This window comes from Theobroma cacao, chromosome 3 (assembly GCF_053813885.1).
Source record: "Theobroma cacao isolate CCN51 chromosome 3, ASM5381388v1, whole genome shotgun sequence".
NCBI lineage: Eukaryota > Viridiplantae > Streptophyta > Magnoliopsida > Malvales > Malvaceae > Theobroma > Theobroma cacao.
The window spans coordinates 30,686,672-30,712,994 of record NC_142641.1 but is presented as its reverse complement, the minus strand read 5'-3'; the positions used below and the strand labels follow the sequence as shown (position 1 = coordinate 30,712,994).

At 33.9% G+C, this 26,323-nt stretch overlaps 5 protein-coding genes and 1 long non-coding RNA gene across 6 annotated transcripts; 5 read left to right on the top strand and 1 right to left on the bottom strand.

Annotated features, from left to right (window-relative positions):
* The first annotated feature begins 1,633 nt into the window (after positions 1–1,633).
* Positions 1,634–8,600, top strand: LOC18604636 (putative serine/threonine-protein kinase PBL18). The gene is made up of 6 exons (XM_018117361.2): positions 1,634–1,941; positions 4,603–4,937; positions 5,021–5,156; positions 5,428–5,564; positions 5,917–6,040; positions 7,089–8,600. Exons 1-6 carry the CDS (start codon positions 1,878–1,880, stop codon positions 7,745–7,747), a joined length of 1,455 nt encoding a protein of 484 aa, XP_017972850.2. The 5' UTR covers positions 1,634–1,877; the 3' UTR covers positions 7,748–8,600.
* Positions 8,584–10,783, top strand: LOC18604635 (vacuolar protein sorting-associated protein 29-like). The gene is made up of 3 exons (XM_007037217.3): positions 8,584–8,947; positions 9,989–10,126; positions 10,356–10,783. Exons 1-3 carry the CDS (start codon positions 8,816–8,818, stop codon positions 10,659–10,661), a joined length of 576 nt encoding a protein of 191 aa, XP_007037279.1. The 5' UTR covers positions 8,584–8,815; the 3' UTR covers positions 10,662–10,783.
* Positions 10,784–12,056: 1,273 nt separating this feature from the next.
* Positions 12,057–13,224, top strand: LOC108661155 (uncharacterized). The gene is made up of 2 exons (XR_016025491.1): positions 12,057–12,560; positions 12,701–13,224. It is a non-coding gene; the product is annotated as an uncharacterized LOC108661155 (long non-coding RNA).
* A 145-nt stretch (positions 13,225–13,369) lies between these two features.
* LOC18604634 (uncharacterized) lies at positions 13,370–15,035 on the bottom strand. Its single transcript, XM_018117362.2, has 5 exons — positions 14,825–15,035; positions 14,662–14,711; positions 14,414–14,537; positions 14,230–14,328; positions 13,370–14,123 (listed from the first exon to the last, which is right to left on the bottom strand). Exons 1-5 carry the CDS (start codon positions 14,991–14,993, stop codon positions 13,504–13,506), a joined length of 1,062 nt encoding a protein of 353 aa, XP_017972851.1. The 5' UTR covers positions 14,994–15,035; the 3' UTR covers positions 13,370–13,503.
* A 4,086-nt stretch (positions 15,036–19,121) lies between these two features.
* On the top strand, positions 19,122–21,347 carry LOC18604633 (vacuolar protein sorting-associated protein 29-like). Its single transcript, XM_018117365.2, has 3 exons — positions 19,122–19,510; positions 20,553–20,690; positions 20,920–21,347. The coding sequence occupies exons 1-3, from the start codon at positions 19,379–19,381 to the stop codon at positions 21,223–21,225; spliced, it is 576 nt and encodes a 191-aa protein (XP_017972854.1). The 5' UTR covers positions 19,122–19,378; the 3' UTR covers positions 21,226–21,347.
* Positions 21,233–24,011, top strand: LOC18604632 (uncharacterized). Its single transcript, XM_018117363.2, has 3 exons — positions 21,233–21,375; positions 21,462–21,545; positions 23,262–24,011. Exons 2-3 carry the CDS (start codon positions 21,468–21,470, stop codon positions 23,877–23,879), a joined length of 696 nt encoding a protein of 231 aa, XP_017972852.1. The 5' UTR covers positions 21,233–21,375; positions 21,462–21,467; the 3' UTR covers positions 23,880–24,011.
* Positions 24,012–26,323: the final 2,312 nt, after the last annotated feature.

The following is a 26,323-nucleotide window of genomic DNA, read 5'->3' as shown; positions in this document are numbered from 1 at the left end:
TCTCCCTTCTTGTGGGATACATCCCACAAAACAATAAAATAGAGAGTACAATTATTTTCCTTTTTTCTTCACTTTATTTATTATTCTTTTCCTAACAAAGTACTATTAATTATTTTTATTCACGTATTTCATAAGGATCTTATCACTATAATTATTTTTACTAAAACACTACAATCTTTAATAAAATACAAAATAATAAGATCAATTAAAGAAAAAATTATATAAAATAGGAAATAAGTTTTTCACATATGAAAATCTTTCCTTTCTTTGAATTTCTAATTTATGATTATTAACTTAACAAACTAACCACTAAAACAATATGATGAGAAATAAATAATAGAAAGAATTAAATATTATTTATATATAATATTTTAATATTGAAAAAAATGTTTTAGATGTATTGCATTTGATGACTTTTAACATTTTTATGGTGTTATGGTAAAAAATTATTAAAGATAGGTCATGATGGAAAATATTTTATAAAATATTCTAAACAACTAAAAATATTTTTGACAGCGTATCCAAATAATAAAAGCTGTTATAAATATTTTTGTGAATATCCATTTATATTATTTATATTTAGATTTAGATGTAAATTAGATTAGATTAAAATTAAAATTTAATCCATCCATCTAATTTTCATCTTATAAATTCTATTTAGATAAGAGGTTATTAGTCTATAAATAGGCTATCTCACTTTATTTATAAATACAGACTTGAATAAGATTTTCTTACTCTTTTTAAATACTTTCTCTCCCTCTAAATACTTTTTCTTATTGTTTTCTATATTTCATAACAAAATATTTTCGACAGTGTATCCAAATAATAAAAAACATTAAAAAATTTTAAAAAATATATTAAATAAAAATATATTTTATAAATAAATTATTTTAGAGTTGCTAATCATAGTCTAAGTACGTGCATTTATCAAGTAAAATGCTAAGTGATTAAACCAAAAATTTTAGTTTCAACATAGATCTAATTTAGGAAACTTTAAGAACCATTGAGTCTTTGTGCTTCTGAAAGAAATGTTAGATCAAGAAAGGAACAAGGAAAATATAAGGGGGAACGTGTGTTAGATTACATGCCTCCTTTTTCAAACGTTCATTGCTCAAGGTAATAACAGTACTTTTGTGCTTCCAAATCAGAAATGTTCAAGTGTTCTCGAGTCTATTTTGAGATAGATAAATGTCTGCTATTTATTGGCTCTTGCTCATGAAGGTCTTCGCAGAATGGAGAAATTATTTAATTCCCACAAATCGAAACAGAGCCTATCATGGAATGGACCTCACAATGGAATTGACATCTGTGTCCGAATCGAACTCATGTGGGCCATTTTTGGGCTTCGTTAAGAAAAAGGCCAAATTTTGTGGGCCCATAGCTATGGAGAAGTTAATAAATGCTGTATTGATTCGGCAGTGACGAAATGAGATGACGGAGTCCGTGACGTTAATCTTGAGGAGTCACTGAAGTAGACTGATTGCCAATTTTACCCTCCCCGTAGCCCTTATGTATCCAATACAACGCGGCACATCAGGGTTATAAAAGTCCAACAACATGTAGCATATGAAACATTACAGTAATTAATTTCTATTTCCAATGTATTTCCTCTTCCACGTTTGTATCAAAAACACTAAAAAGCAATTGTGTTAAATAAAGAAACCTCGTTTTTCTCTGCCTTAATGTTCATTTTCCTTGAAGAGAACGAGAAGAAGCAGAGCCCTCTCCACCAGATCACGTTAGCATGGTCCAGGCACCATCTTTTTAAGGCTTTTAGACAAACAGACACACAGAATATTAGCATTCTTTTTCTTTTTTGGCTTCCATTGTTTCTTCTCTTGTTTAGCATTTGAATTTAAGGAAAGGGAGATAGTGACATGGGCAATTGCTTTCGAACTCGTTCGAAAGTGGACAACTCTCTGAGCTCTCAGGCAACTTCGGGTAATGTTTTTATGGGGTCTTTTCATTTCATGCAATCGTTTTTTTTTTCCTTGAAAGGTTTCATTCATCTTTGGTTTGCAACGAGGACTTGGTCTTTGGCTTTGGTGGTTTTCAGGGAAATGGGGCTCCTTGGAAAGGGTTTGATTGGGTTTACAAGTGAGGATTCCATGTGGGATTTGTTAGAATTAACTTTGTTTCAGCTTCGATATGTGATCGAGATTGATGTTCCTTCGTTTTGCAATTTGTTTTCTTTTGTTTTTCTTTTTTTAGTGTTTTTTTGTTTTTTTACATAGTAGTAGTGATTATTTCATCTAATGCTTCAACTTAGAAGTCGAAATAATTGGTCTTTATATAATAATTCTTGTGGGATTTATATGTTTTCTTTCTTTTTGTTTTTTAAACATTTAAAAGCAGGCGTGTTTTTTTGGGTTCGAAGGAAGAGTCAGAGCTTCTGTTTTTGGCATGTTATTGGGTTGTTAATGCTCTGTTTCATGAAGTTTATAAGATCATAGGTTCTCTAGTTTGGAACAGGTTTCTTTACTTTGAAATTTATGTACATTGCTCTTAGAAATAAACGGTTTTCATGGATGGCTTTCTTTGGCCTTTATATCTTTCAGGTTACTTGTGTATGTTAATGCTTTATCTAGTATTATTACACATTTGCATCCAATTCATTTTTGGTATTTTTTGGGCATCGTGCCCCCTCTGCTGTTTTTTTTGTTATAGAATTTGTATATATCTGCCTCATTTGGGTTTAAGGATAAGAGGGCTCTGAGAATATTTGGGTTCAAAAGCTGTACGATTGTTATCCCATAACATTTTTTATTTTTACTGATTTCTTTATTCCAGGTAGACATGTTAAGTCTTTCACCTAAGTATCCACCCTTTGGTGTTCCTTGAAAAAGAAGGCTTGGTTGCTTGGGTCTCTATTGTTAATCACATGAAGTTGTCTTACTTTTCAAAAAAAAAAAAAAATCACATGAATTTGTCTTTTAAACATGTGGAAACATATACTAGTGCTTGCATTGTTAAATGTTAGGCGTCGTTAATCACATGAAGTTCTCTTTTAGACATGTGAGCATAGTAATGCTTGCATTGGTAAATTGCCAATTGGAAGGTCATAATTGGGGTGGCATGCTATAGTAATCTAGAAATTTATCTTTTCTTTTTTTTATATATAAAAGAAAAAACTTCTGTGCTGGAAATTTCTTGAACCGTTTTTTTGTTAATGCTATAAGTGACTTCAATTATGATAATTAGCAATATATATTCTGATAGATGTGCTTGTATCTCAGTCAGATAACGACAATGTTTCTTGTCAGTGTATCCTTCTTAATTACAATCAGCCAAGGATAAGCTAATTTGTCTACTTGGACAAATGTCACTTAACAGAACTCAGTCACATGATAGCTACTACATGATTACTAAGATAATTAGCTATTACTTTAATTTGTGTTTGTGGTTCTGTTTTAAGTAGCCAACAAGCTCCCATGGCAGTCTGGTTCACAAACATGGAATCGGAGCTTGTCTCTTAAGAATTTGTCTAATGTCCTAAATTAAAATCATATCATCTTCAAAGATGTAGATTATTCTGTTTCGTGGTCCAATTGGGTGCTCCATTTGGTTCAAAGCCCAAATGAAGGTCCTGTGTATGGAAAGAATGTGTGTTTGAAGCCATGACTGAGCTGTTTCTTGATATCTAGTTCATCAATGAAATTTGCTGTACAGTTGGCTTCACACCTAAGCGCTATTATTTTTATATTGGCTATTTTGTAGAGATTTACTCAAAATTGAGATGTAGACATGTGATAAATGATTATAATTTAATTTAATTCGTTTGCTCAAGTTGCTCTCTTATGTGTAACACTATACAAATCTTGTGGCTAAGTTTAACTGCTATAACTAGCATTTAAGATTATCCTTGTTATACAAGGCCAAAATCAAGGTTTTGTTTATGGTTAGAATTGTATAGTCATAGACATCACTGGGCTGTTTCTTAATAGTTAGTTCCTCGATGCATCATTCTGTACAGCTGACCTCAAAGCTAAGTACTGATATTTCAGCTCAGCTTAATTTATAGCTTAGCATAAAATTGAGATGTAGATGCATTCTGATTGATGAGATTATTAAAATTCGTAATATATGCTGTTTGCTCAAGTTTCCCCGTTCCAATTAATAATATACACAACTTGTGGCTAAATTTAACTTCATAACTAGTATTTAAAAATATTATTACACCCAAAACATGTGTGCTTGGAAATTTTCTTTGGCCAGCTCTCATGCTATTTTTGATATTTTATTCTACTATATGCCTAGATGTTTGGTACTATTTACTCTGGTAAAATTTATGTTATTTGACCCTATAGAGAAGAAACTATTTGTTAATAATTCACACCTCTACAAGATTTCAATTAAGTGCTAGATAATTTGAAGTTGATGCAATTTCATACACCTTGTACTTATAATTGTATTTTATTTTTGGCCATGCCATACAATGTGCCATTTGTTACACCTCTAATGCTCCTGCATGTAATCAGCTTTGGTTTTGACATATCTGCATTTGTTTTCTTATGATGAATTCTCTGGCTACACGTTTTGCTCCATGTAAATTCCTCTTAAATCTTAGAAGTCTCATAGCAGGGAACTACTTTTCTCTTTCAGGAGCTTCAAAACTTCCAAATAGAGAAAATTTTTCTGCTTCTTCAAGTGTGATTAAAGCTGATAGTGGAAAAAGTGTACCTGGAAGTCTCTCTGCTGCAAAAACTGAAAGTGATATATTGTCATCCCCCCATCTGAAAGCATTCACATTTACTGAGCTCAAAAATGCTACTAGAAACTTTCGTTTAGACAATCTCATTGGGGAAGGTGGGTTTGGTTATGTTTACAAAGGGTGGATGGTTGAGCAAACCCTTGTAGCTGCAAGGCCTGGATATGGAATGGTTGTTGCTGTGAAGAAGCTTAAACCTGAAGGGTTTCAGGGTCATAAGGAGTGGCTGGTAGGTTTCTTCCTTCATCATGTTAACTTTCTCCTTTTGTTGGAAAATTTTCTTGGCTCATGTATAGGTTGTTTTGATTCTAGAGTGAAGTTAATTACCTTGGTCAGCTTCATCATCCAAATCTGGTCAAACTTATTGGATATTGCTTGGAAGAGGAAAATAGGCTTTTGGTCTATGAGTATCTATCCAAAGGCAGCTTGGAGAATCATCTTTTCAGAAGTAAGTCAATGCCTTTCTCAATAGAACTTGTAAACTTAATATCCTAGCTAGCTGCCTACTTAATTTCTTTCTTCTTTTTCTGAGGTATGCTTATTGCATACCTTTACCAACACTTTATGAAAAATCATCAAGTCCCCTGCAAAATAAAAATGTTACCAAGTGAATTTTCTTCTATTTTTAATCCGTGCTTGTTTGGATATTGTGGTTGCTTTTCCTATTATGCCAAAAGATGTCTGTTTGTCCATTAAATTTGAGGCTGTCGTAATTTCAGGGGGTGCTCGACCACTTTCATGGGCTATAAGGATCAGGGTTGCCATAGATACTGCTAGAGGCCTTTCCTTCTTACATGATTCTGAACAACCAGTTATATACCGAGACTTTAAGGCATCAAATATCCTACTAGATTCGGTATGTTGGCTAAAAAATGAATACCAGTATGTTGATTGTGCTGGACTGGATTAGTCAATTCAGGAAAGGTTCTAGAGGTCTGTAAATGGAACCAGTTAAAATTTTTTCTGAAATGGAACCGGTCAAAAATCTTTCTGAAAAATTTTTAAAAAAACATAGAAAAAGGTTTAACGTTTTATCCTCAGTGTTTTTCCTGTTTTAAATCAGCCTATCTTTATGTATGTTCATAGTAACATTCATGATTAATTTGCTTAATATTGTAGTCAATCTTTGGATCATGGCATTGGAAATTTATTCAGTTTTACTATGCCAAGTTTTCCAACGGTTAACAGCCTGTGCATCATTTTGGCAGGAGTTCAATGCCAAACTTTCAGACTTTGGCTTGGCAAAAGCAGGCCCTGTTGGTGATAATTCTCATGTTTCTACTCAAGTCCTGGGTACTCAAGGATATGCTGCCCCGGAATATATTGCTACAGGTTACATTGTTTGCCGAACTTATGAAATTTTTGTTTACCATAGCATTTAAGCATGTACTATTCAATTCATGATTTTGTATAAACTTCTTTGGTTTAAATGTCTTCAGAGATTGTTTTTACTGTCGTCACCATCGGAGTTACTAGACGTATTCTTTAACTTCAGATTTATATGTAGCATGAGACAATGGGAAAAGGTCCATTCCTATCTATTCTGCGAACCAAACATGCAATTAATCTTTTCCTAATCCCTACAGAACTGATAATGGCACTTTGCCTTCTAGAAAGCCATTCTACTGAGAAAAAGTTTTCTTTGAACTTCATGTTTCATACATAACATATAACACTTGAAAAAGGCATCACTGAGTCTGGATGGTGTTCTACGAAAACACGGAATCCCTTCCTAGTTCCTATGGGACTAATATTAGCACCTTCCTTCGTATGAAAACCATGGAATGACAGCCCATGGCATTCCTACTTTTCAATCCTGTATTAACAATTTTTTTTTTTGAAAAGCCTATAATAACAAATTCTAGATGAGGTATAAGCGTAATGATTTCTGAGTCAGTTGTGCTGCTCTCCATTTTTCATTTGCCTAAATAACCTTCATAAGGAATTTCTGTTTGGCAAATGCTAAGTGCCTCAGGAGAATTGGCCAAGGTATGATCCTTTACCTTTTGTTTTTAATGCACTCATTTTTTCCTTCAATAATGTGAGTGCATTAAATATATCCTAAGAAAGTACCTTATACTGGCCTTGGGCACTTGTTTTCTAATTCTTTTTATGTTTCTTCTAAACAGAACTTGGATTGACATAGTGTTATTTAGTACTATAGCTTGGACTCCTTTCTATGAGGTTCTGACTTTAACCGATTACTTTAGTTACTTGCCAAGTGAATTTTTTACTGCCTTTTTTTTAGAAAAAAAAAATTCTTATTGTTTGAGTTTATAACCACATAACTCAATTTGGGATGTTGAACCTATAAGAAAACCCCTGAATTTTAGTATTTGCAGCACTATGTGAATTTATTAGCTCTTCTAATGTTGTGCAGGTCGGCTAACTGCAAGGTGTGATGTCTACAGCTTTGGAGTTGTGTTACTGGAACTGCTTTCAGGGCGCCGTGCTGTTGATACAACAAAAATTGGAGTGGAGGAGAATCTAGTGGATTGGGCAAAACCCTATTTGAGTGATAGGCGCAAGTTATTCCGAATTATGGATATCAAGTTACAGGGTCAGTACCCTCAGAGAGCAGCGTATACTGTTGCCCTCCTTGCATTACAGTGTATAAGTGAAGCCAAGGTCCGACCACGAATGGCTGATGTTTTATCTGCCCTAGAACAGCTTCCTACCCTTTCTTCCCCAAGAGTTGTTCACGCCGCCCCACACTCAGAGGCACAAGCAGTAGCTAGTCCTATACCAAAGTCCCCATTGAGAAAAAGTTATCCTACCTCACCTGCCAATATGCCCTACAGAGGCTCTTCACTGCCAGTTGAAACGAAATCTTCTAGCCATGTGAAATCCCCACAGGAACGGCAGTCATTTGAAACGAAATCTTCTCACAATGTTAAATCCTCTCAGGAACTACAGCAATTCGAAATGAAATCTCCCAGCCTTGTGAAATCCCCTCAGAAAGAATTGTCATCTGAAATGAGATCCCCTCGCCATGTGAAATCACTGCCATCTGGAAAGAAATCCCCTCACCATTTGTAATCTCCACAGAGATAATGAGCCTGGTACAGTTTTCCCTCCAGCGTCTCACCGTATATCCCCCTTCTCCCTTGTTGTCACCCTTTAGATGGTATTTTGTTCGATGTAAAAAAAAAAGAAACAAGAGGTAGTAGTATCTCGCGGCAAATTTTGTGGTTTTAAGCAAATCCTATGGAGACAGAGATCTTTGGATTGTACAGAAAATATGCCATCAAATTTTGTCATCACCATAAGTGCAAGTTTTCATTCACGGCTCACCAACATGTTACAACTGTCTGATACCCGCCAAAAGATGCCTTTAAAGGACATGTTTTGGAATTGATTTCAGTTCGTCTGGTCTGCATATCCCAGAATAATTGAAAGAAAGTAATTTCTGGCCTCTAGCATGTGAAAATATATAATTTTTTTGGTAAGAGAAACTGATTGTTTGGCCCGGGATTGGCTGGGAGGGTGAATTTCCAGAACCTGACCATGCTTTGATGAAGTGTGTGTGTTGAGCAGCCTTCCAGACTCCACATTGGAGGCTGCCTTGAAAGAGCTTTTCATTCCAACAAAGCAAAAGGAGTTTCCAAATATCCCAATGCCTTTTGTCTTTTCAATTTTTATGGTATTTAATTTTTTCAATGGATATTGGAGTTTCATTTTTGTGTTGTGTTATTGTGCTTTACATATCATCTCTTCAAAATATTTTTTTACAAAAAAAAAAAAAAGAGAGAAAAAGAAAACAAAACAGGAGTTAACGTATTTTTTGTTACCCCTCAAATTTAAACGAGGTCGTTTAGAACTGCACTTCCCATCAACAAACAAAACTGGAGTGGCAACACGCCACCTAACAGTGTGAGAAATCAATCGTCAACGAGGGAAAGACGAAAGGGTTGTGAGGAGCCTTGTCTATCTTGATGTGCACTTCTGGGCCTCCTCCCAAGGATCCAATCGAAATCTCTCCCTGGCGATAAAAAAATTCACACCATTCCCCTTTTTCGTGTTCATGTTTCCTTGTTGGGTTAGTGTTTAAAATAACTTCTTTCCTTATTAACTGTGTTTGGTAGATAGCAGTATTTGTTGAAGAAGATGGTGCTGGTCTTGGCTCTGGGGGATTTGCATATACCCCATCGGGCAGCTGATCTCCCTCCAAAGTTCAAGTCCATGCTGGTTCCTGGCAAGATCCAACACATCATTTGCACCGGCAATCTTTGCATAAAAGTATCCCTCTTTCTCTATCTGATTTACTTTTTTATTTTCTTTGTGGGTTATTTTGTTACTGAAATCTAGTAAAATTTAGGTCTACTTGTTTGGCATATTTGTTTTATGCTTCTTTGCTGAGTCTTAATTGAAGAGATTGACCAATGTTAAATTTCTCAATTTTTGTTGCAAATTGAATCATTACCAATGATCAAATTTTAGGGCGTTATAGTTTTATTCTCATAAACCCAATAGAGGGATCCTCTTCTTTGTGATAGTTGTGGATTTTTTTCACTCCTTGTGTGCCACTGCTAAATGTAAGTCTAACTTGATCTGGATTCCAATGTGTTTGCCATACATTTGTTGATGTTGAATTTATTCTTTTTTCCATAAGCTGCAAATATAGGAGGGTTCATTATTTGTTACCTTATGCGTTGCAACTGAGTATCCAAGTATACATAAGATTCTCCTTGTTTTTTCATGTTTCTAAATTGAATTTCGAAGAACCAACAGAAGGTACCATACCATAATCACAGAGTTACTGTTCTAAATTCCTGTCACATCTGTTTCCTTGATCATTTGTAATTTTTACTCCCTTCTAGCCAAATGTCCTGTACTGCCTTGCCTGCCATATGTAGTTTTTAGCATTTCTTACCTACCTCTTTTTTCACTGCTAACAATAATACTCTCTTCTCCTTTCATCTTTGGTGTCAAATGCATATGAGTAGTCATTGACTTTCCTGTGGCCTTTTCTCTACTATTTAAAGGTTAAAGTAGGACTGAAGTTGATATACGGTTTAAACTTAGAAATTAATAAAAAGTTAATAACTTATTTGAATAGTCTGTGAAGAATTTGAATAAGTTGATTTTTTAGCTTTATAAGCCAAATTGGAAATTAGAGGGAAAGAAAAAGAAGGATGTAATGTGACTTCTGTTTGTCATTTTTCTTGCTTTGGGAACCACCCCATAGAAATTGTAAATTTCTAACATTTCACTTTTGTATCTTTTTCATTTTTCTTGTTAAATTTCCACTGGCTCAGCAAATTCGGACTATTATTTCAGGAAGTTCAAGATTACCTGAAGTCTCTCTGTCCTGACTTGCATATTACAAGAGGTGAATATGATGAAGAAACAAGATGTCCCGAGACCAAAACACTAACTATTGGGCAATTCAAGTTGGGATTATGCCATGGTCATCAGGTATGATACTTCTGTCACTTTGAACAGAAAAGAATCTCTTGGTATCAGACAATATCTCGAAGGGCTTTTAAATGTTTTTATGCATTTTAAATCAGTAATTAGTTTGCTAGAGATGTGGATTATAATGAACCATGCATCTCCAGCTGCTGTGAAATATATCTGAATTTATTACTTCATCTGTGTGTTTCAGCCAACACTAATCAGTCTTATTGTGACTTGATGCTTTAAGGTTATTCCATGGGGTGACCTAGACTCACTAGCCATGCTACAGAGGCAGCTGGATGTCGACATACTTGTGACAGGGCACACCCACCAGTTCACTGCTTACAAACATGAAGGAGGAGTTGTTATAAACCCAGGGTCTGCTACAGGTGCATACAGCAGCATCACTTATGATGTGAACCCTAGCTTTGTCCTCATGGATATTGATGGGCTACGTGTCGTGGTCTATGTCTATGAACTCATAGACGGAGAGGTTAAAGTTGACAAAATTGATTTCAAGAAGACAACTGCCACAACTCACTCTGCTCATTGAACTTATGGGTTTACAATGTGCTATTGTTAACATTTTCCATGGATTCATCAAAATGCAACCGGTTTGTAGTACACGTGATCCAATCATTTGTGTACGTGTTAATGATAGAAATTTTGGCATGAGGGATGGTTTCTTGTCTTGCTGTCTACGGTGAGTTATGTCCTGTTTTGAGAACCATTGTTTTGGACAGGCAATCTCTGTATCTTCTTCTCCTGATTACATTTTCAAAATGACAGTACTGCATGCGAACTGCAACATTATATATGGGAATCAGTGCAAACAAAAATCACGATAAACCGATGCCTAAAGCCAAAAGTGAGGTAAGCTTCGGGCAGCAAAGTAGTCGACCCTGAAATCTGGATGGATTCTTTTTCTGAAATGATGTGTGCCTATCACAATCTACTTTACAAAGACTTAAATATTAAAAAAAAAACCTTATATTATTTTATTTATGTAAATTTTTTTATGTTTTTATTTTGTTTAAAAATACCTTATTTTTGTATTTATATCCACACATAAGTTCTTAACTTTAGTGAAAAATTAATAACGGTCAGTTTTAACGTTAATTAGTATTTTTTTATCTATATGTTATATGACATGATGTGATAACATGATTATGTGATAAATCAAATTAAATCAAAAGTTATGTTATGACTTGATAACATGATCTTGTAATAAATCAAATCAAAAGTTTTAAATTTTCTATTATAATTAAAGATTTGTATGGATACAAGTCAAAAGATAAAAGAGTATTTAATACAATAAAAAAATATAAATATTTTCATATAAAAAGAAATAATTTGTGAGTACAAGTAAAAATTATCTTGAAATTTTTTGAAGTTGGATAATTTTGTCAAACTTAACTTTAATGGAAGAAGAAGAAGAAGAAGCGAAAAAGAAGATAATGGAGTTAGAGTAGGATAAAAAAGAATAGACTTTTAGAGAGAAAAAAATATTTTTTTTTACTTAACTAATTATTAAAAAATTTTTAGTATTTAAGTTTAAGTTCTTAAAATTTTTAGTTTTACCTCATTAATGAGATGACAGCAGTTGATGAGTTGATAGTGTATAAAAACTATATATTGTCAATGCATCAAATATTATGTTTTTTTTAATATTTAAACTCATTTGACAAATGAAAGAAATTAATATATATGAATTTTAGCTTTGCATTTATTGGTGGTTAGAAGAAAAATTGTTTTATGTGTACGTTAGTATGTGTAGTATTTTATTTTTGAAAATAATATGATCAAATTGAAATAATAATGCTCTTTTTTATTATTTTTATTGTATTGGCTCTTGGATAAATTTTGCTTTTTTTTTGTTTTTATTAGAAAAGAAAATTCAAATTTAACTCAAATAAAGAAATATATGTATATAGTTAAAATTGGGTCAAGGTAATTTGATTTAGTTTAGTTTAGTTTAGTTTAATTTGGCCGTTAAGAAAATTCTAACTTGTTCAAAAACATAGAATAATGGCAAATCAAATGAAAAAAATTAATAATAAGGATAATGAGGTGACAATAATATAATGTTAAAGAAAATAGAAAATCTTGGTGTTGGATCAAGGCGTGTTTAAAACAATTTGTTTGTATTCCAACTAATAATATTAGGAATGTTGTCCTCTTCTTCAATCCTTAACGCAAGAAAATAAGTTACAAATTAGAAAGCTCAACTGTCCTAACGAAGTATTTTTTAGCTTCCAAGTCACTTCTTTCCTAATGTTTGTTGTGGAATATCTACTTTGCTGAACACACATAAATAATCAGCACCCACCCAGCATTCAATCAAGACCAAAATCATTAAAGCCTCGCTCTTTCCCTACGATGTTGGTTGAATTGCAAATCTTACGCATTAAGTTCCATTAAGGAAACATACACCGACTCTTCATAGCTTTAGGTAAATAAGCATCAAGTCACCCACCCAACATATATATATTTATTTATCTGGGTTTTCTTTGGTCAAGTCTCCTCTATTTCATAAGCTTTTTTATTTTTCTACAAAAGACAATGTCTTACTATCAATGTGTGGCATGGCAGATTGAGGCCGAAGATGGTGAACATGATCATCTGATGCAACTGGAAGATTCCTCACCCTTCCCTGTGTTTTCTATTGAAATCTTTGCTAACATTGTTTCTCATGAACCAACCATTATGCAACAGCTTTTGGTGCCACAGGGCCAGTTGATGCAGTCCAGAACTTCCTGGTCAGCTATATCTAGCAAGCTTTCGCAGATGCATGTACCCTTTAGCCTTCATGCAACGGTGACGCAAAAGATCATAGAATGTGCACGGTCGGCAGCGAACGAGGTACATAACAAGAACCGCAAGAACATACCTATTGTTGTGACTCTTTGTCCTGTAAGACTAATGGAAGAGGAAGCACTACTCTCTGAGCACGAGGCTTCTGCAGAATCCTTCGATGTGCATTCATTTTTACCAAGAATGATTAATATAGAATTCCTTTTTACAAAGAACTGTTATCCATAAAAATAGCTTACACACAAACTAATTCTTTAAACAATCGAATTCTAATATGACCCTAATTGGGATTTGAATTGAAATTCCAGATACCAATCCACTTCTTAACTGCATTTAGTTGTGATAAACCATTAATTAATACATTTTAAAAATTTTTGACTTGGACTCAATAAGTCAACATGCACAATTAAAGCCTTAATTCATATCCTTACAAACCAAAGCAAAGTAAAAGAATAATCTGAATCTTCATTGATAAAATTGGGCATATTATGAATCAAGTGAAGTTGCAAAAAGAAAATTCCAAAAAGAAAAGAAAAGAAAGCTTGCTCCAACTTCTACTTTGACGGACATACTATAACGGCCTAATTTGCAGTGAACCTGAAAACCATAAAGTGCTTGTAAGTTTCTCCAGGATTTACAATCTGAGAAGGAAAATTAGGGTGATTCACTGAATCAGGGAAGCCTTGAGTCTCCAAGCAAAGTCCTGCATAAGTTGAATAAACAAATCCATCTTTGCCCTTCTCACTCTTCAACATGTTACTTGTATAAACCTGCACCCCAGGCTTGTTAGTCCAGAGCTCCATTTTTCTACCGGACTTGCTTTCATGCACCACTGCCACCTTCCTCAGGTGTTGAGGACTGGATTTGTCTAGCACATAGTTTACATCGTATCCATGAGGCAACTGGTCCAACATGCTGCCAATCTCGTGGGGTTGGAGAAAATCATAGGGGGTTCCTTGAACAGGATCGATTTTGCCTGTTGGAATCAGCTCATCATCAACTGGGGTGATACTAGAGCCAAAGAGCTGGAGAGTGTGTGACAGGATGTCCCCACTGCTGTGGCCACCAAGGTTCCAATAGGTGTGTAGGGCTAAATTCACTGGGGTGGCCTTGTTCAGAGGCTTGGCCTCCATTTTCACGCCTAGCTTGTTCGTACCTATGATCATATATGTCACTGACACTTGAAGATTGCCGGGAAAGCCTGCAAAATTAAGAGAAATATTCCTAGTGTTAGCAAGAATAACTTAAATTTTCAAGTTACTATAAGATTAATTTAATTTAATTAAAAATGGTGTATGTATGCATACCTTGTTCGCCATCAAAACTATAGTAAGTAAATGTTACATGGCTATCTTGTTTGTAATTTCTTACATGCCAGATAACGTCTGCAAATCCTTTGCTGCCACCTGAGATTAAAAATGGAAAGCTTAACAAATTTATTGAAGGATTGCGAGAATTGCAACTTGATTAGCCAGATATCATAAGCCCTACCATGAAGTGTATTTTTGCCTTCATTAGCTACTAGTTTATAAGATACACCATTTATGGTAAATTCAGCCCCTTTAATTCTGTTAGCTACACGCCCGACAATGGCTCCAAAGTAGGTTGTATCATTCTGCAATAAATTCAAAATCTCATCATATATGATGACCAAAAGGGATTCAAGTATTGTTGATATTGACAAGTCCAACGAATGAAAATAAAGGCAAATACAAAACAGGAAGAAGAATGAATACTACCTTGTAATCCTCTACTGAGTCATATCCAAGAACGATATCATCCAATTTCCCTGATAAAAGAAAAAAAGAATTAATGGTTATACGTACATATGTATGTACCTCTTTCTGAAATCTTTTAAAAGGACAGAATAATGTCAGTAAAGGCACTCGGGTGGCAACATGCCTGTTTTATCCGGGAGAACAAGAGAAAGCATAACAGCACCATAGTTGGTGAAGTTAGCAAAGAAATCTCCCTTCTTCAGTTCATACACACCAATTTCTTCATATTGTGCTTCACACACACACAACAAAGCAAGCACAAGAAAAGCAGGGAGGACATATATCTTGGCCATGGTTTGATCAATCAACTCAAATTAATCATCAAAGTAACATGTAACAGAGTACAGAAATAAGCAAGATAGGGGTTGGTTTAAATATTTAAAGTGGATAAACAGTAGATAAGGATAAAATAGTGCAGATAAGATAAGGAGGAGTAGAGTTTAAAAGGAAGATACTCTCTATATTTGTTTATGAAAAAGTAAACATTCAGTGGAATCTGTAGATTGTGAAGAATCATTATTCTGTTTTAACTCAATCTTTTGACGGACTCCTTGCATTGAATTCAGTCTTTATTTGAAGAAAAAAATAGATATTTGGTTACAGCGGATATCCAACTTTCTTGAACAAGTTTTCTTTAACATATATATATATATATAGTAAAACAAATATACCCGATGCCTAGTCATCTGCCTCTCTTCTCTTACTCGTGTTTTCAACTTGTTGGGATTCTCTTTTTCTATTCTGTTTTTTTTCTAAATGCAAGTAAAATATATTTTCAACGTCAAAGAAATATGGTAAAAGGAGGTTCACAAGCTCAGATTTATGTTGCCTAACAATTTTCCTACGCTATATTGCTTTAGAAAGGATAAAATATTCAATGCAATGAAAGCATACCTGTATGCAGGGAATGGTTTATATTGGAGAGAAACTATTACACAGGGAACCACTCCAACTGAAGCCCGTGATAAAATATCGCGGTATCATTGAAAAGAGATACGGAATCACAACAAGAGGGGGTTTTCTGTTGGGAGATCATTTCATTGTTTTTATTTACTTTTTAAATGTTTAATCGAATAACAAGTTTTACATATCAATGCCTCATATTTATTGGTTTTTGCCTCTAAAATCTCTTCCTCACAAACCTCTATACAATACTTCTATGTCTACATTACTGTAAAGTCAGTAAATTAAGACCATCAAATATTTAATAATTAATTTTAACCATTGATTTAAATTTAAACTTGACTTAACCTTACCTAAGATCGACTTTACTTTAGCCTTTGCCATGTACATAATAATTACATAATTAATATTTTTAAATTTTGAGGTTAATGTATAAGAATATGGATAAAAATTCCTATAATTAAAATTAACATGTTCAAAATCTTGATGTAAATATATAAGAATAAATGTAAAAAGTCATACCAAATAAACTCATATTAAAAAATAATATTTTATATTTTATAAAAAAAATTTTAAATAATTTGTATCCTCTCAAACTAGCTATGAAGAATTTTGACATAAAAAATTTAAAATGTTGATGTTAAAAAAGTTACGTATATTTTTTTTATATTACAAATAAAGAAACAACTTATCACATCATTTTAGGCTATGCAATACCTAATACATCAGCAAATAAACAAAGTAAAATCTCACTACAAGGTAACTCAAACAAATGTAATCTTAAAAGCAAGTGCTCATAATTTGTAATCATCTAATTGGTACATTGATTGACTTCATGATAAAAATGAGATAAGAAACAATCCCAACGCGTGTGCGACATCTCCTTAATACCTTTAAGCAGATGAAAATTTAGATCAATTGAAGAAATACAGCCTTGCAAATTTTGTAACACAAGCAGAGAGTCTGACTCAACTTGTATTCTTCTAAAACCCATACTCCAACATAACTTCAACCCCTGAAACAAAGCCCATATTTTTTGCTGTAAGTGAAAAAGAAATACCAATATTATGCGCAAAACCAGCTAGCCTTACTCCCATCTTCATCTCTAATAACTTTTCCAGGGGCTGTAACTCCTGGTTGGCCTTTAGCACTACCATCTACATTAAGTTTGACAAAAGAGCTCTTTGGCTTGTCCCAGCTAATCAACTTCTCATGCTTCAGACTAAAAGTATCATAAGATAGAACATCCCAAGCCTCCTTAGCCCTTGACCAAATAAAGGCATTGGAAGGCCAAATAAAAGAATTGTCGAACAGAAGAGAATTTCGCCAATGCCAAATATACCACACAGAGTGAATGAAAATTGAGCTCTATGGTAAAAAATCAGTCCTCAAAGAACTTGACATATTTTTTAATACCCATTGTTGAATATTTAGTTCCATAAAAAAAATCATTGGACAGATCTGGATTGAACTGAAGCCACAATTCTTTGAATGTTTTACACTCTCGCAAAGCATGAATCAGAGTTTCACTAGCCAAACCACAACATAAGCAAACTGCTGATGAATGCAGCTTTCTTTCTACCAACCAAGTCAAAGTCGGTAATGAGTTATGATGAATTCTCTAAACAAAAAGTCTCACCCTGCTAGACGATTTAAGTCGCTATATCTTTTTCCAATAACGAGCATCGGGCGCAGCAGCATCAAATTGTATCTCATAAGTAGACTTGATAGAAAAATCACCATTGCTTGTAAGGGTCCAGTAAACTGAATCTTGCTCTAAACTGGAGCAATCAACCTAAACCGCAGCTACCATAAGAGCTATGTTTTGAGGCAAAACATGCATAAGTAGTTCTAAATCCCATTCTCCAACCTCATAACAAAAGCTAGCTACTGGCAACGCTGCTTCTATTTCTAAAATTTCTGAGCTTGCAAAGTTTATCAAAAGACCACACGGTAGCCACAAATCTGTCCAAAAATAAGTGGACTTTCCATTCATAATGTTTTTTCCTATCCCCTTCACTAATACAGCTCCGGCTTTCAATATCCCTCTCCAAATATGCGAATCTGAAGACTTGGCAACAGCTTTCATAAAATTGAGCTTTCTAAGATACTTCCTTTTTATAATTTAATTTCTTTTCTTCTTTCCTTCTTTCTCTTTCTTTCTTATTTTTGTCTTTCTTTTCATAAAACTACATCGTTTTGAAACTTTCTTATACTCTCAAAAATCATAACCATAAAAACCCTTTAAAATCTTCTTCTCAAAACGACGTAATTTTATGGAGAGAATGAAAAAAATTAAGAAAGAAAAAAAGTCCAAAATGACGTAAATTTATAGAAAGAATGTTATTTGTTATTGTTGTCTTAAATCTGAGTCTGGTAAGATCCTTTTTTCGTACGGTATCTTTCCATAATGTATTTATCTAAAATTAATTATAAACCTTGTTAAAAATTATACTCATCGACATAAATTAAATAATATATAATATTTCATAACAAGTTATTAGGTTCAGTAACAAACAATATGTCATTTTTCTATTCACTAATCAAAACTAAAAACAAAATTTAAATAATCAAATAATATATCTACAAAATAAATAAAAAATAAAGACTCATAATATATTTACACCACTCCTTCCGACGTGGTCTGCCCATGGATACAATGATGACATATTTTTTCAGTCCATTATTAACTAACAAACACAAAATATGAATGAATGTAAGAAACTGCAAGAAGAAATTGTGAGAAAGTTAGATTTGTCTACAACTCACAACATGAATACGTTTTCCTGAGCAGGTTTACAAGTCCATCCATCTTCCCGTTTTTAATTTCAAACTCCATTCGATTTATAGGTTTAACTACAAAGTAAAGTGCATCATTGAACCATTTGCTCAATTGCCTAGCAACCCAAGGGCTGAGAGGCATGGTCACCTTGACGGCCTCCTTGTATCGGTCATAGAACCAACGCTGGATCATCTTTTGATGAACTCGATCAAAATAGTGATTGGCATTTGTCTTGCATGTTTCAAAGATGAGTTAACGCATTCCGTAATATTGGATGTCATGAGTTAGTATTACCTTGTTAGTGAACGTGCAAGTGCCCATCTCTCAGAGCCTATTCTCATAATGTTAGAGTCGTCTCCCACGTGAATCTACTTGAGCTGATTCATATGCCTGTTGAAATCGAAAATCTTATAACAATCTCAAGTAAAGGTGAAAATCATAGAAACGTAGTCGCACTTGAACTTATTTTTAAAGTTTTTCTTTAAGTGTTAATCACATAAATCATGGTACGCTTTTGAGTATGCATTTTGGATTGCTTTTTTAATATCGAGATGCTGATCACATAAATTATAAACAAAAAATTTTTTTGTTAACGTATCATCTCTTCAAAAAATTTTTTACAAAAAAAAAAGAAAGAAAAAGAAAACAAAGCAGGAGTTAACGTATTTTTTTGTTACCCCTCAAATTTAAACGAGGTCGTTTAGAACTGTACTTCCCATCAATAAACAAACCTGGAGTGGCAACACGCCACCGAACAGTCTGAGAAATCAATCGTCAACGAGGGAAAGACGAAAGGGTTGTGAGGAGCCTTGTCTATCTTGATGTGCACTTCTGGGCCTCCTCCCAAGGATTCAATCGAAATCTCTCCCTGGAGATAAAAAAATTCACACCATTTCCCTTTTTCGTGTTCATGTTTTCTTGTTGGGTTACTGTTTAAAATAACTTCTTTCCTTATTAATTGTGTTTGGTAGATAGCAGTATTTGTTGAAGAAGATGGTGCTGGTCTTGGCTCTGGGGGATTTGCATATTCCCCATCGGGCAGCTGATCTCCTTCCAAAGTTCAAGTCCATGCTGGTTCCTGGCAAGATCCAACACATCATTTGCACCGGCAATCTTTGCATAAAAGTGTCCCTCTTACTCTATCTGATTTACTTTTTTATTTTCTTTGTGGGTTATTTTGTTACTGAAATCTAGTAAAATTTGGGTCTACTTGTTTGGCATATTTGTTTTATGCTTCTCTGCTGAGTCTTAATTGAAGAGATTGACCAATGTTAAATTTCTCAATTTTTGTTGCAAATTGAATCATTACCAATGATCAAATTTTAGGGCGTTATAGTTTTATTCTCATAAACCCAATAGAGGGATCCTCTTCTTTGTGATAGTTGTGGATTTTTTTCACTCCTTGTGTACCAATGCTAAATGTAAGTCTAACTTGATCTGGATTCCAATGTGTTTGCCATACATTTGTTGATGTTGAATTTATTCTTTTTTCCATAAGCTGCAAATATAGGAGGGTTCATTATTTGTTACCTTATGCATTGCAACTGAGTATCCAAGTATACATAAGATTCTCCTTGTTTTTTCATGTTTCTAAATTGAATTTCAAAGAAGCAACAGAAGGTACCATACCATAATCACAGAGTTACTATTCTAAATTCTTGTCACATCTGTTTCCTTGATCAGTTGTAATTTTTACTCCCTTCTAGCCGAATATCCTGTACTGCCTTGCCTGCCATATGTAGTTTTTAGCATTTCTTACCTACCTCTTTTTTCACTGCTAACAATAATACTCTCTTCTCCTTTCATCTTTGGTGTCAAATGCATATGAGTAGTCATTAAATTTCCTGTGGCCTTTTCTCAACTATTTAAAGGTTAAAGTAGGATTGAAGTTGATATACGGTTTAAACTTAGAAATTAATAAAAAGTTAATAACTTATTTGAATAGTCTGTGAAGAATTTGAATCAGTTGAATTCTTAGCTTTATAAGCCAAATTGGAAATTATAGAGAAAGAAAAAGAAGGATGTAATGTGACTTCTGTTTGTCATTTTTTCTTGCTTTGGGAACCACCCCATAGAAATTGTAAATTTCTAACATTTCACTTTTGTATCTTTTCCATTTTTCTTGTTAAATTTCCACTGGCTCAGCAAATTCGGACTATTATTTCAGGAAGTTCAAGATTACCTGAAGTCTCTTTGTCCTGACTTGCATATTACAAGAGGTGAATATGATGAAGAAACAAGATGTCCCGAGACCAAAACACTAACTATTGGGCAATTCAAGTTGGGATTATGCCATGGTCATCAGGTATGATACTTCTGTCACTTTGAACAGAAAAGAATCTCTTGGTATCAGACAATATCTCGAAGGGCTTTTAAATGTTTTTATGCATTTTAAATCAGTAATTAGTTTGCTAGAGATGTAGATTATAATGAACCATGCATCTCCTACTGCTGTGAAATATATCTGAATTTATTACTTCATCTGTGTGTTTCAGCCAACACTAATCAGTCTTATTGTGACTTGATGCTTTAAGGTTATTCCATGGGGTGACCTAGACTCACTAGCCATGCTACAGAGGCAGCTGGATGTCGACATACTTGTGACAGGGCACACCCACCAGTTCACTGCTTACAAACATGAAGGAGGAGTTGTTATAAACCCAGGGTCTGCTACAGGTGCATACAGCAGCATCACTTATGATGTGAACCCTAGCTTTGTCCTGATGGATATTGATGGGCTACGTGTCGTGGTCTATGTCTATGAACTCATCGACGGAGAGGTTAAAGTTGACAAAATTGATTTCAAGAAGACAACTGCCACAACTCACTCTGCTCATTGAACTTATGGGTTTACAATGTGCTATTGTTAACATTTTCCATGGATTCATCAAAATGCAACCGGTTTGTAGTACACGTGATCCAATCATTTGTGTACGTGTTAATGATAGAAATTTTGGCATGAGGGATGGTTTCTTGTCTTGCTGTCTACGGTGAGTTATGTCCTGTTTTGAGAACCATTGTTTTGGACAGGCAATCTCTGTATCTTCTTCTCCTGATTACATTTTCAAAATGACAGTACTGCATGCGAACTGCAACATTATATATGGGAATCAGTGCAAACAAAAATCACGATAAACCGATGCCTAAAGCCAAAAGTGAGGTAAGCTTCGGGCAGCAAAGTAGTCGACCCTGAAATCTGGATGGATTCTTTTTCTGAAATGATGTGTGCCTATCACAATCTACTTTACAAAGACTTAAATATTAAAAAAAACCTTATATTATTTTATTTATGTAAATTTTTTTATGTTTTTATTTTATTTAAAAAGACCTTATTTTTGTATTTATATCCACACATAAGTTCTTAACTTTAGAGAAAAATTAATAACGGTCAGTTTTAACGTTAATTAGTATTTTTTTATCTATATGTTATATGACATGATGTGATAACATGATTATGTGATAAATCAAATTAAATCAAAAGTTATGACTTGATAACATGATCTTGTAATAAATCAAATCAAAAGTTTTAAATTTTCTATTATAATTAAAGATTTGTATGGATACAAGTCAAAAGATAAAAGAGTATTTAATACAATAAAAAAATATAAATATTTTCATATAAAAAGAAATAATTTGTGAGTACAAGTAAAAATTATCTTGAAATCTCTTGAAGTTGGATAATTTTGTCAAACTTAACTTTAATGGAAGAAGAAGAAGAAGAAGCGAAAAAGAAGATAATGGAGTTAGAGTAGGATAAAAAAGAATAGACTTTTAGAGAGAAAAAAATAATTTTTTTTACTTAACTAATTATTAAAAATTTTTTAGTATTTAAGTTTAAGTTCTTAAAATTTTTAGTTTTACCTCATTAATTAGATGACAGCAGTTGATGAGTTGATAGTGTATAAGAACTATATATTGTCAATGCATCAAATATTACGTTTTTTTTTAATATTTAAACTCATTTGACAAATGAAAGAAATTAATATATATGAATTTTAGCTTTGCATTTATTGGTGGTTAGAAGAAAAATTGTTTTATGTGTACGTTAGTATGTGTAGTATTTTATTTTTGAAAATAATATGATCAAATTGAAATAATAATGCTCTTTTTTATTATTTTTATTGTATTTGGCTCTTGGATAAATTTTGCTTTTTTTTTTTGTTTTTATTAGAAAAGAAAATTCAAATTTAACTCAAATAAAGAAATATATGTATATAGTTAAAATTGGGTCAAGGTAATTTGGTTTAGTTTAGTTTAGTTTAATTTGGCCGTTAAGAAAATTCTAACTTGTTCAAAAACATAGAAAAATGGCAAATCAAATGAAAAAAATTAATAATAAGGATAATGAGGTGACAATAATATAATGTTAAAGAAAATAGAAAATGTTGGTGTTGGGTCAAGGCGTGTTTAAAACAATTTGTTTGTATTCCAACTAATAATATTAGGAATGTTGTCCTCTTCTTCAATCCTTAACGCAAGAAAATAAGTTACAATTAGAAAGCTCAACTGTCCTAACGAAGTATTTTTTAGCTTCCAAGTCACTTCTTTCCTAATGTTTGTTGTGGAATATCTACTTTGCTGAACACACATAAATAATCAGCACCCACCCAGCATTCAATCAAGACCAAAATCATTAAAGCCTCACTCTTTCCCTACGATGTTGGTTGAATTGCAAATCTTACGCATTAAGTTCCATTAAGGAAACATACACCGACTCTTCATAGCTTTAGGTAAATAAGCATCAAGTCACCCACCCAACATATATATATATATATATATTTATCTGGGTTTTCTTTGGTCAAGTCTCCTCTATTTCATAAGCTTTTTTATTTTTCTACAAAAGACAATGTCTTACTATCAATGTGTGGCATGGCAGATTGAGGCCGAAGATGGTGAACATGATCATCTGATGCAACTGGAAGATTCCTCACCCTTCCCTGTGTTTTCTATTGAAATCTTTGCTAACATTGTTTCTCATGAACCAACCATTATGCAACAGCTTTTGGTGCCACAGGGCCAGTTGATGCAGTCCAGAACTTCCTGGTCAGCTATATCTAGCAAGCTTTCGCAGATGCATGTACCCTTTAGCCTTCATGCAACGGTGACGCAAAAGATCATAGAATGTGCACGGTCGGCAGCGAACGAGGTACATAACAAGAACCGCAAGAACATACCTATTGTTGTGACTCTTTGTCCTGTAAGACTAATGGAAGAGGAAGCACTACTTTCTGAGCACGAGGCTTCTGCAGAATCCTTCGATGTGCAAGTTTTCAGGCTGAGGGGTGCAAGCAAGGGAGCTATTGAGGCATTGGAGAAGGTTAAAGTTGAAGGATTTACAGGACAGTGTGTTATTTGTTTGGAAGAGATTTTGGATGGGATGAAAGCTTGTGGAATGCCTTGCTCCCATGTGTATCATCACGATTGCATCGTCAGCTGGTTGGAGAAGAGCAACGTTTGTCCACTTTGTCGTTTCAGATGCCTACTTGATCTGTGATGTACTCAAGTTGGATCTTTGGTATTAATTGGAGATGGTTCCATTCATACAATTTTAATTTTGTCTTTAACAAAGTGATGTAGGATGTGTAACTTGGCAATGTTAACAGGATTTCAGCTTACTTATGTTTAACTAATTTGGTTTGCTTCTCTTATATCTCTTTTCTTTTATAGAGATTTGAAAGGATATATATGAATCATATTTAATTTCTCAGATAATTGGATAAAGATTAAATTAGATTCTAATTAATTCGACTTGCCAACTTGAGCATTCTTACGTTATGGAGTTAGGAAAGTAATCATAAATCACACTCGTCAAGTAAAAGCACATTTAGATACATAGTGAAATTAGTAGAGAAAAATAAATCAAACATATATTCATAAAAGATAACTATTTAAAGTTGTTCAATGCTCTTTAATTTGCTTATATTCGTTGGGATGATGGAAAAAAAAATATTTATGATTGTAAAAAATTAAAAAAAAAATTACACCACATATACAAACACCAAACTCAAACCCAAAATCTAGTACTTACCAAATTCGTATCATTAGATGTCTTTTTCTTACTAATCCTTGCAATTCTCTTGTATTGTCCACCAATTGGAATCCTTTGTGAAGTCATTTTTAAGAATCTCTTTACCAGTAATTGGAGTTGAAAGGAAAAAGCTTATGGCAAGTTTCTCCTTATAATAGCAGTAGCTGGCTTGCCCTTCCTTTGTTAAGGAGCAGAACAGAGAATCATGTGGTTGAATTCTGCTACTAGATAGTGCACAACAAGCACTTGGTAGCCATAAGACACGAGCTAGAGAAGCTGGACTGACACAGATTGATTAGGTTTCAACAACACACACATACATAAAATAGCATGAATGGCAATCCTGGAAGGGTACCTACAAAATAGAGAACTAGTTTCGGAGATCTTCCTTCTTTTCACTTGAGCACCAAATTGTTTTTAATAATAAATTTATTACGATTTCTTTAATTGATACTTTTCTAATTTTTTTGTTACATTATGTAGCTAGTTTTTCTACTTTATTAAAAATGTAGATCTAGTCTCTATATGAAAAAAAAAAAAACACGAGATGAGAAAGAAAGAGAGAGAAATAGGAAGAGAGAGACAGAGCTTGTTTGAAATTCGAAGATCGACGGAACCTGAAACCTTACGGTCTACAAGCCACAAGAGGAGGGCAAAATGAAAGGGTCCTTTGCAAACTTGATCGCTGGAGAGAAAACCTGAGCCTCAAAACGACTTTGGATGGATGTTAAAAATTGGTTCTCCCCATTCGAGAAAGTGATGGATGTTTTCATCCGACAAGGTAACAATGAAAACAAAGGTTCATATGTCTTTGTCAGATTTAAAGGCAAGGAAGAGAAGAACAGAGCAATTCAATGTGGGGACCGATGAGTGATGTATGGAAGATATCTTGTTGTGAAAGATGCTACTCCAAGAAACTCCTATCAAGTCAGTTAAAAGAAAGGTGAATCCCAGTTAATTAGGACAATATCCTCTGATGCTAGAACTAATGGTCGGGCTTTCAAGGAAGTTGTTAACGGAATCAAGTTCCCTCCTCTAAGTGCGTATATAAGAGGCCAACCTAAACGACACCCAAGAAACCATTCACAAGGTAGACTGATTAAGAAGATTTCTTTTCCTGAAGTTTGGTGTGACCTCTCTGCTAGAGGGAAGAATATGGAATGGGTGTTCAATAGTGTTGTAGGAATTTTAACATAGGCAGTCAAACTTTAGGAAATTCATGATGCACTGAAAAAGGAGGAGATTGATGTTGAAATTAGATTGATTGAGAAACGTCAAGTTGTGGTTATCTTTGAAAACAAGGACATCATGGAGTCTCTCACTGAGTTGTATTGGGACTCATTTAGGCCTTGGTTCAAGTCTTTAAAGCTATTTAAGGAGGAGAGAACAAGCATTAATACTGCAACTTGGGTGGTGGTTAAAAATATCCCTTGGTATTTATGGCATGAGGATTTTTTTAGAATGCTTGGAAATAAATGGGGTAACTTCATTAAGGTTGACGGATCCACTTCCTCCAAAAAGAGATTTGACCGTGCTTTGTTATTGGTGGAGGTGCGTGACAGATCCATCTTTCCCTTGACTACTCGATTGCATGTTGACAAATCCTAGTTCTTGATTCAGGCTATGGTGGATACTAATTTTAATGAAAGATTACCATGTTCGGGGAATTAATCAGTGGATGGAAAACTCTTATCTAAATCTTAGGAGATGATGGAACTCAAAGGGCAATTGACGATCCCCGTCATCGACGAACCTTCAGTTGATCCAAGCAGTGAAGAGAAAAACTCCTCGATTCTTGTGCAACCTCTAAGTCGGTTTGGTAGTTTTCAAATTAAAGTTGCACAAGGTCAAACCCATGGGTCAGTGCAATTTCTTCACCAACGCAATGATTCTGGATTAAAAAAGTATGG

Excerpts from the sequence above, each read along its gene's own strand:
- LOC18604636 (XM_018117361.2), top strand. The coding sequence starts at position 1,878 with ATGGGCAATTGCTTTCGAACTCGTTCGAAAGTGGACAACTCTCTGAGC. Across the intron at positions 1,942-4,602 it reads GAGCTCTCAGGCAACTTCGG|GAGCTTCAAAACTTCCAAAT; the intron begins GTAATGTTTTTA and ends TTTCTCTTTCAG. Across the intron at positions 5,157-5,427 it reads GGAGAATCATCTTTTCAGAA|GGGGTGCTCGACCACTTTCA; the intron begins GTAAGTCAATGC and ends TCGTAATTTCAG.
- LOC18604635 (XM_007037217.3), top strand. The coding sequence starts at position 8,816 with ATGGTGCTGGTCTTGGCTCTGGGGGATTTGCATATACCCCATCGGGCA. Across the intron at positions 8,948-9,988 it reads CCGGCAATCTTTGCATAAAA|GAAGTTCAAGATTACCTGAA; the intron begins GTATCCCTCTTT and ends CTATTATTTCAG. Across the intron at positions 10,127-10,355 it reads GATTATGCCATGGTCATCAG|GTTATTCCATGGGGTGACCT; the intron begins GTATGATACTTC and ends TGATGCTTTAAG.
- LOC18604634 (XM_018117362.2), bottom strand. The coding sequence starts at position 14,993 with ATGGCCAAGATATATGTCCTCCCTGCTTTTCTTGTGCTTGCTTTGTTG. Across the intron at positions 14,712-14,824 it reads TGTTCTCCCGGATAAAACAG|GGAAATTGGATGATATCGTT; the intron begins GCATGTTGCCAC and ends TTCTTTTATCAG. Across the intron at positions 14,329-14,413 it reads AGGCAAAAATACACTTCATG|GTGGCAGCAAAGGATTTGCA; the intron begins GTAGGGCTTATG and ends TTTTAATCTCAG.
- LOC18604633 (XM_018117365.2), top strand. The coding sequence starts at position 19,379 with ATGGTGCTGGTCTTGGCTCTGGGGGATTTGCATATTCCCCATCGGGCA. Across the intron at positions 19,511-20,552 it reads CCGGCAATCTTTGCATAAAA|GAAGTTCAAGATTACCTGAA; the intron begins GTGTCCCTCTTA and ends CTATTATTTCAG. Across the intron at positions 20,691-20,919 it reads GATTATGCCATGGTCATCAG|GTTATTCCATGGGGTGACCT; the intron begins GTATGATACTTC and ends TGATGCTTTAAG.
- LOC18604632 (XM_018117363.2), top strand. The coding sequence starts at position 21,468 with ATGCGAACTGCAACATTATATATGGGAATCAGTGCAAACAAAAATCAC. Across the intron at positions 21,546-23,261 it reads TGCCTAAAGCCAAAAGTGAG|ATTGAGGCCGAAGATGGTGA; the intron begins GTAAGCTTCGGG and ends GTGGCATGGCAG.